At 40.2% G+C, this 17034-nt stretch overlaps 1 protein-coding gene across 2 annotated transcripts; it reads right to left on the minus strand.

The window, feature by feature from the left end:
• Positions 1-1569: 1569 nt before the first annotated feature.
• POMP (proteasome maturation protein) lies at positions 1570-13717 on the minus strand. Of its 2 annotated transcripts, none has more exons than XM_054164785.1 (6): positions 13646-13717; positions 8005-8102; positions 7116-7176; positions 4923-5024; positions 3100-3193; positions 1570-2103 (listed from the first exon to the last, which is right to left on the minus strand). In XM_054164785.1, the coding sequence occupies exons 1-6, from the start codon at positions 13655-13657 to the stop codon at positions 2036-2038; spliced, it is 435 nt and encodes a 144-aa protein (XP_054020760.1). In that variant the 5' UTR covers positions 13658-13717; the 3' UTR covers positions 1570-2035. The 2 variants fall into 2 exon arrangements, with proteins under 2 accessions (XP_054020760.1, XP_054020761.1); XM_054164786.1 differs by lacking the exon at positions 13646-13717 and adding an exon at positions 9658-9699.
• Positions 13718-17034: the final 3317 nt, after the last annotated feature.

The raw sequence follows: 17034 nt of genomic DNA on the forward strand, positions 1-17034 counted from the left end.
TCCCCCTTCCAACCAACACCAGGAAAGGCCAATTAGGGTGGCCGCTGAGGTACCATGAAGGTATAGTTACTGGTACTGTAATGTACTGGCACTGTAATATATAGCTATGTGATGACCCCCTGCTCTCTGGAACAGTGCTGGTAGGAAGGCAGGCCAAAAAATCCTCCTAAAAATCCATGTCAGTACCTTAATTTATCCCAGACTTGGGATAAACTCAGCCTTTTTGTCCTGAGTCTACAGTAAAAGAGGCTACTGAACCCCAAGCTTGCTTTATAACAACTGTTTACTTTTGCTTTATACAAAACTGCCAAGAAACCTGTCAATTATAAAATTACAGCTGATTCTGATATTTAATAAAAGGTATCACTCACAGAAGGGCCAGGACAGCTATGGAAAACAGAACAGTGAGTAAGTCCACATGTGCATATTCAATATATTGGTCCACTGTTTAACCTCAACAAGGTACATTAAATAGCTTGTATTTCATAGCACAAGTCCCTAATCTCTCCAGCTCCAAAGCAAAAACCCCACAATTTCAGAAGCTTCACTTCTTATATGAAGAAAATTTAAGTATTAAACCAAATAATACCGCCAATAAAGTGCCTCATACTCATCCCAGTGTTTTTAATTCACTGCAATGTTTTGCAATAAATGCACATAAAAGCACTGTAAAATCCAGAGGACGGAAGCTCAAGGCTTTTGCCCACGTGGATAGGGAAGCTGCAGCAGCTTTAAGCACACTGAAAAGCACCAGAAGACATTTGGGATTGTGAAAGGAGGTTTAGAGCAACCTTCTGCTTAAACTGTCTACAAAAGAACACTAAGTGCAGCACTTTAACCAAATAATTTAAAAAGTGATGAACAAAGGCAGCTCCTACCTCTTTTGAGCCCCTTTTTTCCCCTCCCAACGTGCCACATCGGATTGAGCTACCTTGTAGGATTTGTAACAAGCGTACACATACGGTATCAGAAAAGTTGTTACAACCCTAAATTTAGTAACACCTCCACCTTAAGGCCATCTCCTTTAAAAGGTGTATTTAAGTGTAGGTGTCTCATTGTCCCTTAATGAAGGGAGATTTTGGTAAACTCACAAGGGATTTATGTATTTATCATCTAGTACCACTGTATCTTCATGTTCTCACTGTGGCAGCTCTACTAGGTACTGTCATAATTAGGCACTGCACTCCTTCTTAATGTCTGACTACTAAAATAACTAGACCTAGGGGTGCTCTTTTGGATTATACTCCCAAAGGGATTTTAAAACACCTCTTTAAATTCCCAGTGGAACTTACTTCTGGTTTCAGAACCCACAATATCCTCTCAAGGACACAGATATAAAACTCCAGACCAAGTAACTCCCTTCTTACAGCGATACCTCCAATTCTACACAAAAACTTAACATCTCACTCGGGGAAAACTCCATGGGGCAGAGGTGGAAGGTGATAATACATACATGGGAGGATTCCATCAGCAGTGCAGAAGTTAAAGATCTTTAAAGATGTGAACTCTGCTTGTGTTGGGGATAAGAGACTCTTGCTTTATGATTAAATATATTGTGGAACGCAGTAGCATTTATAGCAAACTTTTATTCAATAGTTTAAAAAGTATATGGAAATTTTCATGAACAAAGAGGTACTCAGTGGAAAACACCTTTTTTTTTTTTACTTCCCCCTCATAAAAAGTTCTTCTGCAAGAACATTCATTAAATGCATTTACCTAACAGTAATCAGTTTTAAAATGCATGGGTATTTCTGGTTTCCTGGACACATATATGGCATTCCCAGAATTAAGAAGCTATCATCCTGAGCAGTGTAGGAAGAGACATCATTTAAACTACCTAGTTACAGGACATTTGTATAATTGACAACAAGCACAGAACACTTTATAGACTTTAAACATTTAATGTGCCTTTTCATCAAGGAAGGCAAATTAACTGTAGGACTGCTTAACACTCTTGAGTGTCAATTTAGTATCATGCACTTAGATCTGCAGTATAAAGACACACAAAGAAACCAGTTTTGTGGAGTACATTTCGTTACAATAAGCCAAGCTTGTGTTCCATCATCGTGTGTGGTTCTCCCATAACCTCACTCTGTGAAGGATCTGAGGGGGGGAAAAATAATTAAAAAAATAAATAAATTTTAAAAAAATAAATAAATCAACAGCATGAGGCTTTTACCAAGCTACAATAACTATAAAAATGACCTTTTGGTTGTCTTTTCTCATAACGCTCAGTGCAAGTTACTGGACTGATTTTTGACAGCGTTACGCGAGGCAGGTGTGTAACTCCTAAGTCCTTATGCAAAGCAACGGATCTGGTAGTAAATACATCTATAGTGGAACAGTGTTTCCCAAGGACCTGTACACACTTCAAGTAAAACCAAGTAGTTATACAGAAGCACAGTCTCCTATAGCCTGAATCTCAAGACTGCTTGTTCTTCATTTAAGAAAACTTGGATCTGATTGAAGCTCTTCCCCACAGGTACCCCATATCCTTCCAGTGCAACTTCACTGCCCAACATAAGCTCACATTCCTTCCTCCTGTTAGCTGGGACACCTTTGTTTCTTTTCTCCACCTAACTGCCTAGTTTCACAGAAATTCTATACCCTCAAATACCTCCAAGATTCTCTTCATTCCGAAAAGTATGGTTGACATTAGCCACTGTACTCAAAGGTTATCAAGCAGAGGACACAAGAGATACCACTGACACTATGATCTTCATTTCCCTATGAAAAATGAGTGTTTTCCTTCCATATATAAGGCATGCTAATGCCTCTGATTCCTTCAGAGATGCCAAAATTAGATAATTCAGCTCCAGCTGATAAATAGAACCTTTCAAAAAAACTTTTAAGCCACTCACCCTTAGCACTTTATAAATATGTAACAGCTTGTTGTGAAGCAATGTTAAATAACCAAATTCCTGTAAATTATGTTGGACATTGCTCCATCCCCTGAACCATCAATAGCCTCTAGGAATTCAGTTTTTAATTTGTATTTTGTGTGTTTAATTCTCTTGTTTTATAGAGGCAAAGAACTTCGACAGTTCCCAAATTTTACTTTTAAATGGTTCCATAATATTCAAACCAGAATATATTTACCATTAAGGATATCCTCAAAGCTGATGCAGTCATCATTTCCCCTCAGAGTATCCAGTGCCATGTTTGAGCTGTGAAGAAATGGGAAACGCTGGACCTGTAGAAAGACAAGAGTTCAAGTTTCTGCAAGTCTGAAATTGAGAGGACTTATGTTTGCATTTCTCAGTCTGAAGTGACTGAGAAAAGCAACAGATGAAGTAATTTCCTCCTTCAAAACCAACAATGAAATAAGTGAACTACTCTTAGTAGCTCACAAAAGGATAGCAACCCTGACCTAGTGCCACCATCTTCTATTATCTCTGTTGTTAAAATAAACAGCCTTTCACTAGATTTGTAGCTTTCCCTGCAGTTTCTTCTCTGTGATCACATAAAGCTGGAGAGGCTGACTGCAACAAACACATCTATACCCTGAGGTCAGTATTGGGCAATTGATCTATATTGTAGTGTTTGGAAGCAACCTTCCAAGTTTCCTACATCTCTGACCTAAGCCAGGAATATAAGTGAAAGAGCTATATTGAATTTCACATTTAAGCATAATCCTCTTTGCAATTTGTCTCAATAATTATTTCCCTGATCCCCACCAATTCTCAAGCTCCAAGTCCAGTCACTGTCATCACTCTCTTCTGTATCTTTCACCCACAGTATTACAAAAGAGTTTCAAGCGCTACACACAGCATTCAGATCCTAAGTATGCTGAGAATGGCATATCTCTACTTACAACTGCATTCACTAATAGTAGTGATACTTCAGTCACACCATGAACACCTTTTGACAACCACAAAATTGTCATGTAGCTATTTCTTTACAGACAAAAGACATCAGATTTCCATAATCACTGCTGGAACAGTTGTCCAAAATTCAGTACACTATTCCAGTAAATATTTCACAGCAGTGAAATTAAGCCCTAGGAGAATCTGAATATCTAACATGAAGCCTCACCTGTCTCATTTCCTGCCATGTGCTAACAAGTTAGGAAAGTGATTCTTTCTCACAAGAAAGCACATCTAAAAATCAAGTTGTACTTTCATATCTTCAGAACCCAGTATTTCTGCCAAGTTTAATGCAGCTCCCTGTGGTTCAGTAGGGTCTGAGCCACAATTGGAAAAACAAGTCTTAATAGCCTGACAATCATCAACAAGCCAAAAAAAAAGGTTTACTAGGGCCAATGAGCTTTCTACATTTCCTAGTGGACAAAGTCAGTCTCCCTCTAGTTACTCTCCATCCTAAGAAAAAAACAAAACAAACCAACCAACCAACCAAAACCCCACAGACCCAGCTTCACAATTAAGAGTTAAAACCTTTGCACTTAACTCCCTGTAGACCTCCTCTGATCTCACAAGAAAGATTGTGGAACAAAATAAGCACACAGAAAATTCTCTGCCTCACATTTCACATAACCATGTTTCCCAAATCACTACCTGTTTCAGACCTCTATGTCTCTTTTCTCTGCAGATGCAGAGATTCCTTCCCATGGAGGTCATACATTCTACAGAAGAGAGTATTCATTTTAGGAATTAACATTCAATTCCTCCTGCTTTTCTCTGAAGGCTTACAGAAAGCTAGTCTAGAGAACAACTACAGCAGTTATCACTTCACCAGGTAGACAAAACCAAAACAACAAAAACACCCAGTGGCAGAAAGGTTTTAGCATATTGACTGTTCCAGAAATTGTTGGTTGGTTTTAACAAAAGCAGTCCAGTGAAAGAATTTATTGGAAGCACCATAAGGTATTTCCACAAAGAAAGACGTCTCTCTGCAAGCATGTTTCAAAATGAGATTTTTTTTCCAGGTGATTTAAGGTATACCAGTTGGGTATAAATGCCTACCTGTTTCACTGCTCTGAATTCCATCTGCAGCTTTAGAGGCGCATGAATTCCTTGAATATTTCTCAGCGTAGCAAAGTTTGTTTTATCTTGATTTAACTGGAACTAACAGAAACAACACCAATCTTTATTTCAGAAAATGTTACTTTCGAGTGCCACCACACAATATTTATGATCTCCTACTTAAACAAATACACTTACTAAATTCATACCAGAAAATTCAGTGATACCATCATGCATGTCTCAAATGGACAGAAAAGATGGTGATGCAGCAATACTTGCTTTATGAAACCAAAGCTGGGGTTTGTGGGATTTTATTACAAACCAGTCAGAGCAAATTTATTTTGTTGTTTTTGACAATCAGGACATGTAACACCACCAAGTGGTGTAGTTTTGCACTGTACTACAATATTGTCAGCACAAATTGGAAGCTAAGCGGTTTAAAGTAAGAACACGAACTTTGATGGCTAACAGTAACATCAATTGTGGCTTTAAAGACTCTACTTGAAAACACTTGAAAATGTTTCTGGTCAAGTACAAAGACAGGGAACCACATATATTCCATAGGATTCTGAAAGGCAAAAAAAAAAAAAGCTGGTAAATTTACCAACTGCTCTAAACCTGATCAAAAAGACAAAGAAAATCTACTTAGTAGAGGGTTCTTTTAATAAGAAAGTGCTGGCTCACCAATACTGAAGCACACAGAAGTAGCATGCCTAACGTTAAACCTAGACTTAAATAATCCACTCTCAGATTTGGCTTTTAGAATAGTGACTGCATGTCTGTAGTGTTGACAATATTGTAAAATAAAACAAAAATTACAAACCTTTTATTTTAAAACCTGTACTTAATCACCATGACAAAAGCCTAATATAAGAGTAGCATCCTGTTTATGCAGAGGGATTTAAAAAGGAAAAAAAAAAAAAAGAAAGGAGATCCAGGAAAATACAAGTCAAAGGCATTAAATGCCTTCATAACAATCTGTATTGAATGTTCTTCAAAGTTACTAGAAGATACTTATTTATATGCCTTACCCCAAACTTGCAATTTTGGTTATGTTGTTTGCTATTTCTTTTGTTTTATAAATGTAGGAGCCCTTATATGGGTAGCAGAAAGATTTGGTTTCTACCAGTGCTACCTGAATAACTTACCATTTATGGCAGTAAAACCAAGCATAACTATCTCAGGCCAAAATAAGTCTTTGCCCATTCAAATGCACATGAAAATAATTGTTGGCTCAATTAGCCAAAAACTTGCAGATAAACTAATCAAACAGTAAGTGGAAACGATGATGTTAAAGTTTCACATACTTCTTAGGGGGGGGTCACATAGTCTATTTCAATAATTCCTCTGCACTTTTTCTCTCTAGCATGTAACCTTTTAATTATGCAGGTTTAATTTATTGTATTTATAATAGGCTTGTGAAAGGTGCCACATTCACATCATCCTTTTTACTCAAGACAGCATTAGCACTGGTTAAAATTAGAACACATTAGACATTGTATTCAGACCTTGTCATGCTGATTAGCTTATCAGTTTGGAACATTACACCTAAATATTGCCTTTGCTTCAAAACATTTTATTACATCACATATTCTGTGCTGATAAGAGGCATCAGAGCCAAGATTCAGTTCAATCAACTCTTCACCCAAATCTGTCAGGCATCTCCCTTTACTTTCAACCTGTGGTCCACAGACCACTCTTAAGCCATCCACAAGTGATGACTGAGCCAGACAAGACTCTGTACACTTAGGGCAAATCATATGGGCAGAACTTCTAGATGAGATCAAATAAGAAGCCTGAAAATAAAGATATATGGCAAACCTACAGACAACACAGAAGGATCAGCCTTCCAGAGGTGACAGGAATGACCTCCATCTAGCTTATAGAGACTGCATATGCAACTAACTCAGTAGTTTCTAGATAACTGGACCTTACTAAGTAAACCTCTGCTTGGAAACCTGCTCACATACTTTACATGGGTTTAAATGGGGAGAGTTACAAGTGGGAGGTTAAACAAATTTGGCAACAGTGTTATTTGCAGATGAAAGTGTTACTGTTAACATCTTTCTTCTGGTTAAAGGCCAGACCCTGCTCATTACTGGTTACCTTAAAAAGTGGTCCCTGTAACCACATTGTTAACGTGACCTCCAAAATTCGTTATGAGAAGACAACTAAGTTTAATGTTCTACTTACATTTTTTTCTGACAGCTCCAGAGGGTGGCTGGGCAACAATTCACTTTTCACAGCCCTAAACCTAGAAATACAAGTAAAAAGCTAAAATGACATAAACACATAACAATACACCCATGCTTTTTAAGCTGCATTCCAAAACTAATCCCAGACACAATTAATCAACCTAGTGGCACACAAGTTTAGCACACTTTGAACTACAGAAAAAAATGTAAAAGCTTAAGTGTGAAGTAGCAAATAAGATCTCTAATTAATTTCAAGTGTCCTTTCCTTTATGCTTGACAAAACAGAACGATAGCTTTTGTTGCTTCATCACCTTCAGAAATAAGGGAAAATATTAATATGTAAAACCATCACAGGTTTAATTATCTCCAATCTACATGGCATCTGGTGATAGAAGTCTCCAAGCTTTTAGAACCAAATACTGTACATCCCTCTCAGAGTTGTTTTATCTATATTTTTAGCAACGTGGATTCATTTTACATTCATTATCCAAGACACGTAGCAGTTTCACACTCATGAAAAACATCAGCAAACAAAGATGCTATTTTTACTACATTAACTATATTTTGTACCAATGCTGAAATTAACAATTTCCCATAGAGCTCATATACAGGTATTTTATACCTAGCATATCTTGCTAGGTTAGCTTCCTTCTAAAAGGGTCAAACAGGTTAAAGCACATTAATATTACCTACTTCTTGAAGTGAAATGCTTCATAGAAAAATTCAAACTTGAAACACAATCTGACTAAATATATGTGCTTTAGGCTACAGCTTCCAAGGTACATCTGCTGAAACCTTCCTTAAAAGTCAACATCTAACACACCCTTTCTTCCTCTGTCTTAAGTTAAACATCAGCTATGGCACAATTCAACAAAAGTCAAGTGTACCCTCTGCGCAGAAGATCATGACCTTCAAGTGCTTCTGAAGCTGAAAATTCAGTAATTGGGATACTATCCTTCAACAGAGAAGAAGCACCTCTGGAATTCTGCAACAACCAAAAAATTAAATAAAAGAAAAAAAAATAAAAGAAAAATAAAAAGAAAAAGAAAAGAAAAAAGAGCAAAGATTAGTTAACAAAAGCAGATCCCTTTGGTATGGGCCATTAGGCCAGGCAAGTGAAACAAAGACTCGAAGTACTCATATACATGTGTGCCCCCCCCCAAAAAAAACCCAAATCAAACATCATCTAAACACAAACCCCGTGCTAAATCAGAATTCTTTCAGAGATTCTGATGACACCTAAAGGTACTGATCACACATTTTTTGGATATGGCTGAAACAGCTGAACTCACAATTACCCCTTGTTCATTCCCACCCTGGGCTACAGAGATTGAAAGGAAGAACGCAAGTCGTGTTCAGCTGACATGACAGAAAGGAACATGTCTGAGCATTCCTTCATTGACTCCAAAATACAGATACAATCAAGATGAAAGTGATTTTATCCATGGTTTACAGCTGCCATGAAGAGGCCAGGGTGTATTGAAGCAGTCTAATATGCCAGTTAAGAGAAAAAAACAAAGTAAAACCAGTAACTTGTAGCAGAAGACCACAAAAAACACATCTCCAATGACTTAATAAGTAAAGCCATCTTAACCCAAGCCACTGATTCCATGCCAGCTTGCCTGCTTTTAGTGAAGTGACTTTAGGATTGTTCATACAAAGTGCTCCAGCAATAGGCCAATGTATAACACATTCTGAAAGGCGGCAGCAAGAATCTTTGAAAGGCAATAGCAATGAGTTGTTCAGCACAGGAGTTTCCGCCAGCAGCGCTGTCGGATCCGTCTGAAAATTCATGCTTACAGTCAAGACCTTTTATACAAACGAGTTAACGGCCAATAATTTAACAGCTATTGGAAAATCCTAAGGTACCTGTTACTATATGCATATAAAGCATACCAACTAACATGCTTGGCTGTTAACAGACCGTTGTGAGATTGCTGTTAAGTACTAAAGACACACTACCCAGATGTGACAACAGGGAAGCGAACGTCAAACGTTAGGAGAAAAACAAAAAATACACCCCAAAAGTAATGCTCTCGAGTCACGCCAGTGTCCCGTTCGTCTTAGGTGGCCACATCACAGGACTGAGGGATGACACCCTGCCAAGAGAGCTACCGAGCTGGCGGCGGCTCCGTGAGGCTGAGGATTACCAGAGCTCTCGGCCTCCTCCTTCCGTTGTCTCCTCCCGCCCCTAACAAGAAGGGTTTTAAACGCGGCCAGGTACCCTTCCCCCCTTCCTGGCTCCAAATGCCCATGAAAATCCCTAGATGAGACCAGACCGCGCAGGAGAGGACGAGGAACGCCTCTCCCCCAGTGAGGGCCCCAGCCTGGCAGTACGAGCGCCCGCTATGACCACGCCGGACCCCCATGACTCAGCATAGTCCTAGCGCCCCCCGCCCAATGGCCGCCACCATGCTGAGCCCAAAGCCCGAGTAGAGGACAGGTGGATTAGACAGGCACCCGCGCGCCGGGCCGATCCGTCTCGCTCCCCAGCGAGGCCGACCCCCCGCTCGGCGCCACCGCTCCCAGCCCGCGCTCACCATCTTGGCCGCTCACGCTCTGCCACTTCCGCCTCCTCCCCCTCAGTTCCGCTCCGTAGCTGGCGCGCTGCGTCAGACGCAATCTGGGGCCGCGTCTCGACCGGCCGGGGCGAAGTGGTGGCTTCCCTTAGCGGGTCATGGGCGTTGATGGCGAGTGTCTGGTTCTGGCCAGAAGCGGTGTGAGGGGCAACGGCCTCCCCTCTTGTCGGGCTTCTGCTCGTAGGCTGACCACCTGTCCCTATATGCTAGGAGAATCTGGCTGTTCTGGTATCACAGAATGCATCAGGTTGGAAGGGAACCTTGAAGGTCATCTAATCCAACCCTCCTGAAGTAAGCAGGGACATAGTCATAGAATGGTTTGGTTTGCAAGGGACCTCCAAAGGTCGTCTAGTCCAACCCCCTATTACTTACAAGATCAGGGTGCTCAGAGCCTTGTTGAGCCTAATCTTGGAAATCTCCAAGAATGGGGCCTCAACTACCTTCCTGGGCAGTCTGTTCCAGTGTTCTACCACCCTCATTGTAAAGAACTTGTGCCTAACATCCAAGCTAAATCTACTGTAATTTAAAACCATTGCCCCTTATCCTATCACTACAGGGCTTTTGTAAACATTCTGCCTCCAGCTGCCTTGTAGGCCCCCTTCGGGAGCTGGAAGATGACTACTAGGTCTCCTTGGAGCCTTCTCCAGGCTGAACAATCCCAGATCTCTCAGCCTGTGCTTGTAGGAGACGTTGTCCAGCCCCGTGATCATTTTCATGTCCCTCCTCTGGACCCACTCCATCAGGTCCATGCAGAACTAGACCAGGTTATTCAGAGCTCCGTCAAGTTTGACCTTGAATGTCTTCCGGGATGGAGCCTCCACCACCTCTCCAGGCAACACGTTCCAGTGTTTCACTACCTTCACTGCAAAGAACTTTCTTCTAATGTCCAACCTAAATCTACCCTGCTGTAGTTTAAAACCATTGCCCCTCATCCTTTCACTACATGCCCTTCTAAGCAGTCCCTTCCCAGCTTTCTTGTATGTCCCCTTCAGATACTGAAATGCTGCTATAAGGATCCCCTGGAGCTTTCTCTTATCCACATTGAACAGCTCCAGCTCTCTCAGCCTGTCAGCTGCAGAGGGGTGTTTCAACCCTCTGATGGTCTTTGTAGCCCTCCTCTGGACCTGCTCCAGGAGGTCCATATTCTTCGTGTGTTGAGGACTCCAGAACTGCACACAGTGCTCCAGGGGAGGTCTCATCAAAGCAGAGCAAAGTAGTAGAATCGTCTCTCTTGGTCTGCTGGTCACGCTTGTTTTGATGCAGCCCATGATACAGTATCACCTTGGCCCACAGCCGGAGCTGGAGTTGGCTTCCCACAGTAGGCTAGGGCTGCCACATTGTAATGCTGTGGGCCCCAGGCAGCAAATGCAGAGGGCTTGACTGACCCCCAAATAGCACGGCACTGACTGGCCAAGATAGTGAAATGAGGCAGCAAAGCTTCCTGAGGTAAACACCTCCTCAGGAGCTGGGCCAGCCACAGAGCCTCCCTACGCAGCTCTGTGCAACCAGCAGGTGTTGAGGTGCACTGTGCTACCAGGGACCTCGGGCAGCCTTCAGGGCCCTGACCTGTCAGGGATCAACAGGGACAGGTCTGTGGCAGATTAATCTTTGGAAATTAGTTTTGTGAAGAGTAGGTAAATGCTGGTTTAGCATGCACATAATAATAGCAACAATCACAGTATGATAACAGGATTAATATTAGCTTGCTCTTGAAATTGGAAAGACTCTCTGGCAATCATGGGAAAGTTTTCCATTTTGCTGCGTAGCTTCAGGTGTATTTGTTTCACATATTTCTTCTGAGACCTGTAGCTCACTCAATGTTTTTAAATCTTGCCCCAGATTGCCCTGGTGCTACAGATTCTGCGCATGACAACGGAACACCAAATCTTGCATAAAAAGTAATGTTTAAATGATAATTTTGTGTATGTTTTAACAGCATACACAGCTTTTGAAAAAACTACTGAAAATTCCATATGCTTTATGCTCTTTTTTCTTCTTTCTCAGGCAAAATTAGCTCACCACTTAAAAAAAAAAAACACAAAACCCACATTCTCAACTGAAGTTCTGGCCCTTTGTATTCAGCTCTTAGGCTTAAAGCAAAGACTTCAAAAGAATGAGAATGGAGGATTGGGTTTTTCAAATAATTTTTAGGAAAACGGGCACCACAAAGGTTTCTCTGATCTTATAATTATAATGGGCACTCGGATATTGTGGTGCTGAATTCATTATTATAGAATAGATGTGAATACAAAAAAACAAATCAAGTTCCTGTTTAACTGCAGCTTACAGAAAAAGCTGGGTTTGTCACTAAATGTATTTATTTATTGACTGAGTTTGTTGATCCAGGATATGACTGTAGAGATGAAACATCTAACTTTCAAAGTAATTCTTGCAGGACACAGACAGGATGCAATCACTCCATGTACATTTTTGACATCACTGCAATCCACAGTCTAGGCCACATAACATAAAAGAACATACATTGCAAGAAAGATCTGGTTTTCCTTTAAAGGCTTTCAAGCTAGGGAAAACTTCCAGACATAAACACAAATCACACACATATTTTCTCATCAAATTACCAAGTATTTTCAATTGCAGCAAGGCTTGATTTTTTTTTCCCAACCAGCTTTGTTTTAATGCTCTTGCAGTGAAGATCTCAGTGATGGATGATTAGAGTAGTATCTCATTTCTCTTTGCAGCCACACTGCAAGTTCAGAGAAGGAACATGAGCCACTGTTGGGCTGACCAAACCTTTGATCAGAAACGAGAATATGGTGAGCAGTGAGTGCCTTCCCTGCTCAGAAGCAGTAGGCATGGCTGCCTTCTGTGTTAGGCTGCCCCCAGCACTGTACTCTCCAGAGTGCAGAGAGGAGCTCAGCATGCAGGCTCCTGTGCTGAAACCTCCTGCTAGGGAGTGTTGAAGGTCTAGATACTCTGCAAGGCCAATAGTGACAGGGTAGGAAGTGAGATACAGTGGCTGTGGTTACTAAAGAGGACATTTTTGTATGTGAACACTCTTAAAAGAGTATGTGGACATACTTTGAAATGTGTGGTCACTCTAAAATTAGTGTGAAAGTGACTACTGCTCCTCTAAAATAATTATTTCTGTAAAGTTAGGATGATTAATTTTGCATGGTGCTTTTAAAGATACTTTGCAAATTATTATGTTTTAAAGGAAGAATTCTTTATTATCATTTTTTTTGTATAGGAGGTCTGAAACATATGAATGTTTCAAATATTTTCTGGGTGTTTTTTATCTTGGCATTTTGGGGATGTCAAATCTGGTCTTTTTGATTTAGCTGGGAAACTTCATTAAGCTTTTAAGTGATCTTTAGACCATAGATTCTTTTATATGTTTTTTAATGAGGTAAAAATTTAATCTTTTCTTTAAAAATAAAGAAAAGCCATATCCCCTTCCCCCCCCCCCCCCCCCCCCATGCTGTTTCAAATGCTCTTTTAGCAATTAAATTGGTATTAACAAACACAAAACCCTCATTAAACAACATTAGACAGCCTGACATAAAGCAAATTCCTGTTTCAATTAATTAGCTTTATCTTGCCTGGATCCCAACATGGCATCATTTCATGAGAGGTCTGTACATTTCTCATTGAAACCTCAGGGAGAGACTTAGCCAGCAGACTCAAAAGTTGGTAATGACAGAAGCACAACGTGGCTGGTGGGGCAAAGGCTGCCACATATCAGCCTCCTCTGCCCATAAAAGAGGAGATCTGTGAAAGCTCTCTTCTGGGAACTCTGCTGCTATGTTAGAGCAGTTTTTGAGCTAATATATCCTGCCTCTCCACTAAATTAAATGGTGCTTCTTTCCCATTCCCAGGCATTTTGTGTATAGAGAGATGAAAGATAGAAATACCCATTGATGCACATCACATCACATCAATCCTACTTCATAATGTAGGCAGAATGAGCACACTGTTCAAGGAAACTTGCCTTTGTATCCATGGTCTTTAATACTGATGCAATTTTGCTGCTTTTCCAAACAGAATTCCTTAGACGTGTCAGTGGGCAATCTGTTCTGAGTACGTGAACCTCTGTCAGAAGACCTTTGTCCTGTGGGAGTAGGAAACTTTTGCTGCTTTCTGTCAACAGCCAGTTATAACCTGTTAAAGTGAAAGTACCTTTTATTTGCTTTTAATCAAATCAAATAAACACGTTTGCTTTGATCTTTCAGAAGTCCTTTCTTGTTAGCTTGCTTTATACTTTTATGTTTTGGCATTCATTGTAAATCTAATTATTTTCAAGTTATTTTGTTTTAAATTATTAAACCTTTTCTGAATTTAAGATAAACAGGGGCATGTTTTGCTAAAGAGTAAAAATAAATTTCACACAAAACTGCAAAACGTAGCAAAGATAATAATGTGTAGGCGTCAGAGTGTTCCAAAACAAGACTCTCTAGGGGCCCTTCTGAACACACGGCTACGTTAAAGCCATGTTCTGAAAAGGCTCAGGAAACCCCTGACTCTAACCCACCCTTTCCTGAAGCTGGTGAAAGTATTTAGAAAAAAAGTTACTGTTGCAGGGACTGGAAAAAAAAGGAGAAGAAGAAGAAGAAGAAGAATCCCATATAGTGCCAAAGCAGATGATTTTTACCCTGTTTGTTTACCAGCAAATTCTACAGCTTATGAGATTTTCTTGAGTCGAAACTTGCCCAACTTTATCATTCAAACTCATTAAGCAGTCAAATAGATGACCAGAAAAGGTACATTTTTGTCTCTCTCTGAAATGTAACTGGTTTAAAGTGCTGTAAGATCCAGTAGGGGAGTAATACAAACAATCATTCATTTCCTTGTTTGATTTATAAGTCATTAGTTAATTTTAAGTAAAAAGATAGTGTGTCTGTAGGAGTGTCTTCAGTTCCTGACTTGAGAGGTCAAACAAGGGATACTGATTGTTTTTTAATCCAATTTGTGCACTTGGATTACAAAGAAGTCCTTGTTGTTCGGAAGGTATGACTTATTTTGTAGCCTGTCAATGCTTTGGTAGGTCTAGGGCTTCTTTTCTTGTAGTAATCTGTTGTTCGGACTTTGAGAAACCTGGGGGTTTTTCTTCTGCCTGCTCCTTTCTATGTGGTCTCAGAGAAGCGGGAGGCTGTAATGGAGAAAACCAGTCACTAGGGGATGCTCAGTAGCCAAACACCCTGAACCTACCTCGGCGTTTGCCAGCCTCTTCTGTTCAGGCTGGCTAGGAGTTAGATGCTTGTGACTTATTTCGAGTACTTTTTCTCTTCGCTCGCAAAGCTCTGAGAATTATGAAAAAACCCACAACCCAAGGTCGAAGGATAAAAAGCAATGTATACACAGCAGCTGAAGCTACATGGGCAGTTCCTGGGGGAATGATGGTAAATGTATTTCCCTGTTACAGGGCTCAATAACTATTTTCAGTAAACTCTATTACCTCCTGGTGACAATATTAAACTAATCCTTCAGCCTGAGTCCAACTTTTACCCTAGCCAATATTCACATAGTCAGTACGTCACTGCTCCATAACCCCTTTTTTGACACTGAAACCAAATCCCTCATGAGAAATCACAGAAAAATATTTTTGCCTTCCCTCTTAGCCTGGAGTGATTTGCCTCCTAGAAGCATAACCAACCGCTACATATAGGTAAGACTAAGAGCACATTTCCTGTGAGAGGGTCTTCCTAAGGGAAACCTTGAAAATAAGTAATAGTAGTCACAGCTGAAAGAATTGAATGTAACATCACTTCCCATTCCTGCTACTGTGCAGGAAAAAAAAATAAAAATCACCCAAGAGTTTACCAAAATGCCTGGCAGCAAAAAGGGAGTTTGAGACTGCTCTGACTCATAACCACATCCATTAAGCAGCAAGATAATCAGCAGTCACCTTAATTTCCTGTAACAGCTGAAGACAATGAGGCAATAGTCACCAAGCTGAAAAGCTGGCATTTTGCACAAAAAATAGAGAATTTCAGGGAAGGGGGGGGGGGGGGGGGGGGGGGGGGGGGGGGGGGAGAAGGAAGAAAAAAAAAGAAAAAGAAAAGAAAAAGGCATCACTAAAAGGAACATTTCTTTTCCCTACAAGAAACTGTCAACAGAAGATTTTTCTCCATGTACTTTTTCTGTCAATTTAAAACCAAAAGTGTGACAGCTTCTAATCCAACCACAATGCACTGCTTAAGAACATTAAGTCATTAATCACGTGGATGGCATGATGATGGCTGGCTTAGCAATGGTTAAGGCTCAAATCTTCCAAGATAATTATGCATTGAACTCCTCAGGATGTGAGCCAGCTTGCCTAGGTTTAGCCAGCAAAATCAGAAGTGAGTCTAGAGCCTCCTGAATTTTGGCCAAGCTTGGGCTTGTGTTTGAATCTGATGACTCATTTCTGACAGAAAACTGTACTTTGCTTGCATGTAGGTAAAGAGAAGTTGTAGCTGACAGTAAACAGCTTGTATGCAAACCTTGACACATGTAGAGTGCTTGCTTGAATTCCAAAAGGGCTGCGCATAGGTGCAATGATCCCACAGAGCTGACCTCTCTGAGTCAAGGCGGGAGCAAAACAGCAACGTTGGTTTTGTACAGAAGAACTATTACAGTGTTTCTTCAGGAAGAGCTTTTATGAAATTCAATGCTATGATATTGTAGAGGGTGTTGGCAGTTAATTAATCATCTCTATGGAGAAAATCATGTATTAACAACTTTTATTTTTGTTAGTTTTTCTGGAAGCTATGATTATACATTTTCCATGGATGGTTTTATTCATACTTCCTTACTGCAGGTTTTCCACACAATGGCCTTAACTTTTTTTTTGCTCTTTGTATTGCATCTCTTAATTCTGAGTCTGTACAGCTACCTGGTTTATGACATTAATTACTTTTTTTTTTATTATATGTGCGATACTAACAGCTTAAGTCATGCTCCTGTGCTCAAGTTTACTGTTGAAAGGTGTTGAAAGTGTGTAGCTGAAACTTTGCTTTACAGTGAGATTTCCTATTCAGTCTATGCAGGACCATTAGGAAATGCTTGTGACAGAAGCTGTCAATGAATTCAAAGAGTGGCAGCCTATTAGGAAAAGAATGTTGCATCAAATAGCTGATACAAGGTTATTTGCACAAAGTTATGGGAGCACATACCATTACAACCTTGCAGTCTTCTAGAGGGGATTTTTATATAACATATTGAACTAATGCAGAAGGGAAAGGAAATCAGTTACAATGATACCATCAAGCATATTTTTAATTTAGGAAAAAATAAGGAACTCCATTTTTGTAATGCAAGTTTGTGAATTGGATTCACAATCAATGAAATTCCAGGTTTGAAAAAAAAAAAAAGGCAAATATTTTAAAGAATTAGATTTAG

Source organism: Dryobates pubescens, chromosome 10 (assembly GCF_014839835.1).
Source record: "Dryobates pubescens isolate bDryPub1 chromosome 10, bDryPub1.pri, whole genome shotgun sequence".
NCBI classification, from domain to species: Eukaryota; Metazoa; Chordata; class Aves; order Piciformes; family Picidae; genus Dryobates; species Dryobates pubescens.

Excerpts from the sequence above, each read along its gene's own strand:
- POMP (XM_054164785.1), bottom strand. Across the intron at positions 7,177-8,004 it reads CATGATCTTCTGCGCAGAGG|GTTTAGGGCTGTGAAAAGTG; the intron begins GTACACTTGACT and ends TTGTATTTCTAG. Across the intron at positions 3,194-4,922 it reads AATTCAGAGCAGTGAAACAG|GTCCAGCGTTTCCCATTTCT; the intron begins GTAGGCATTTAT and ends GTCTTTCTACAG.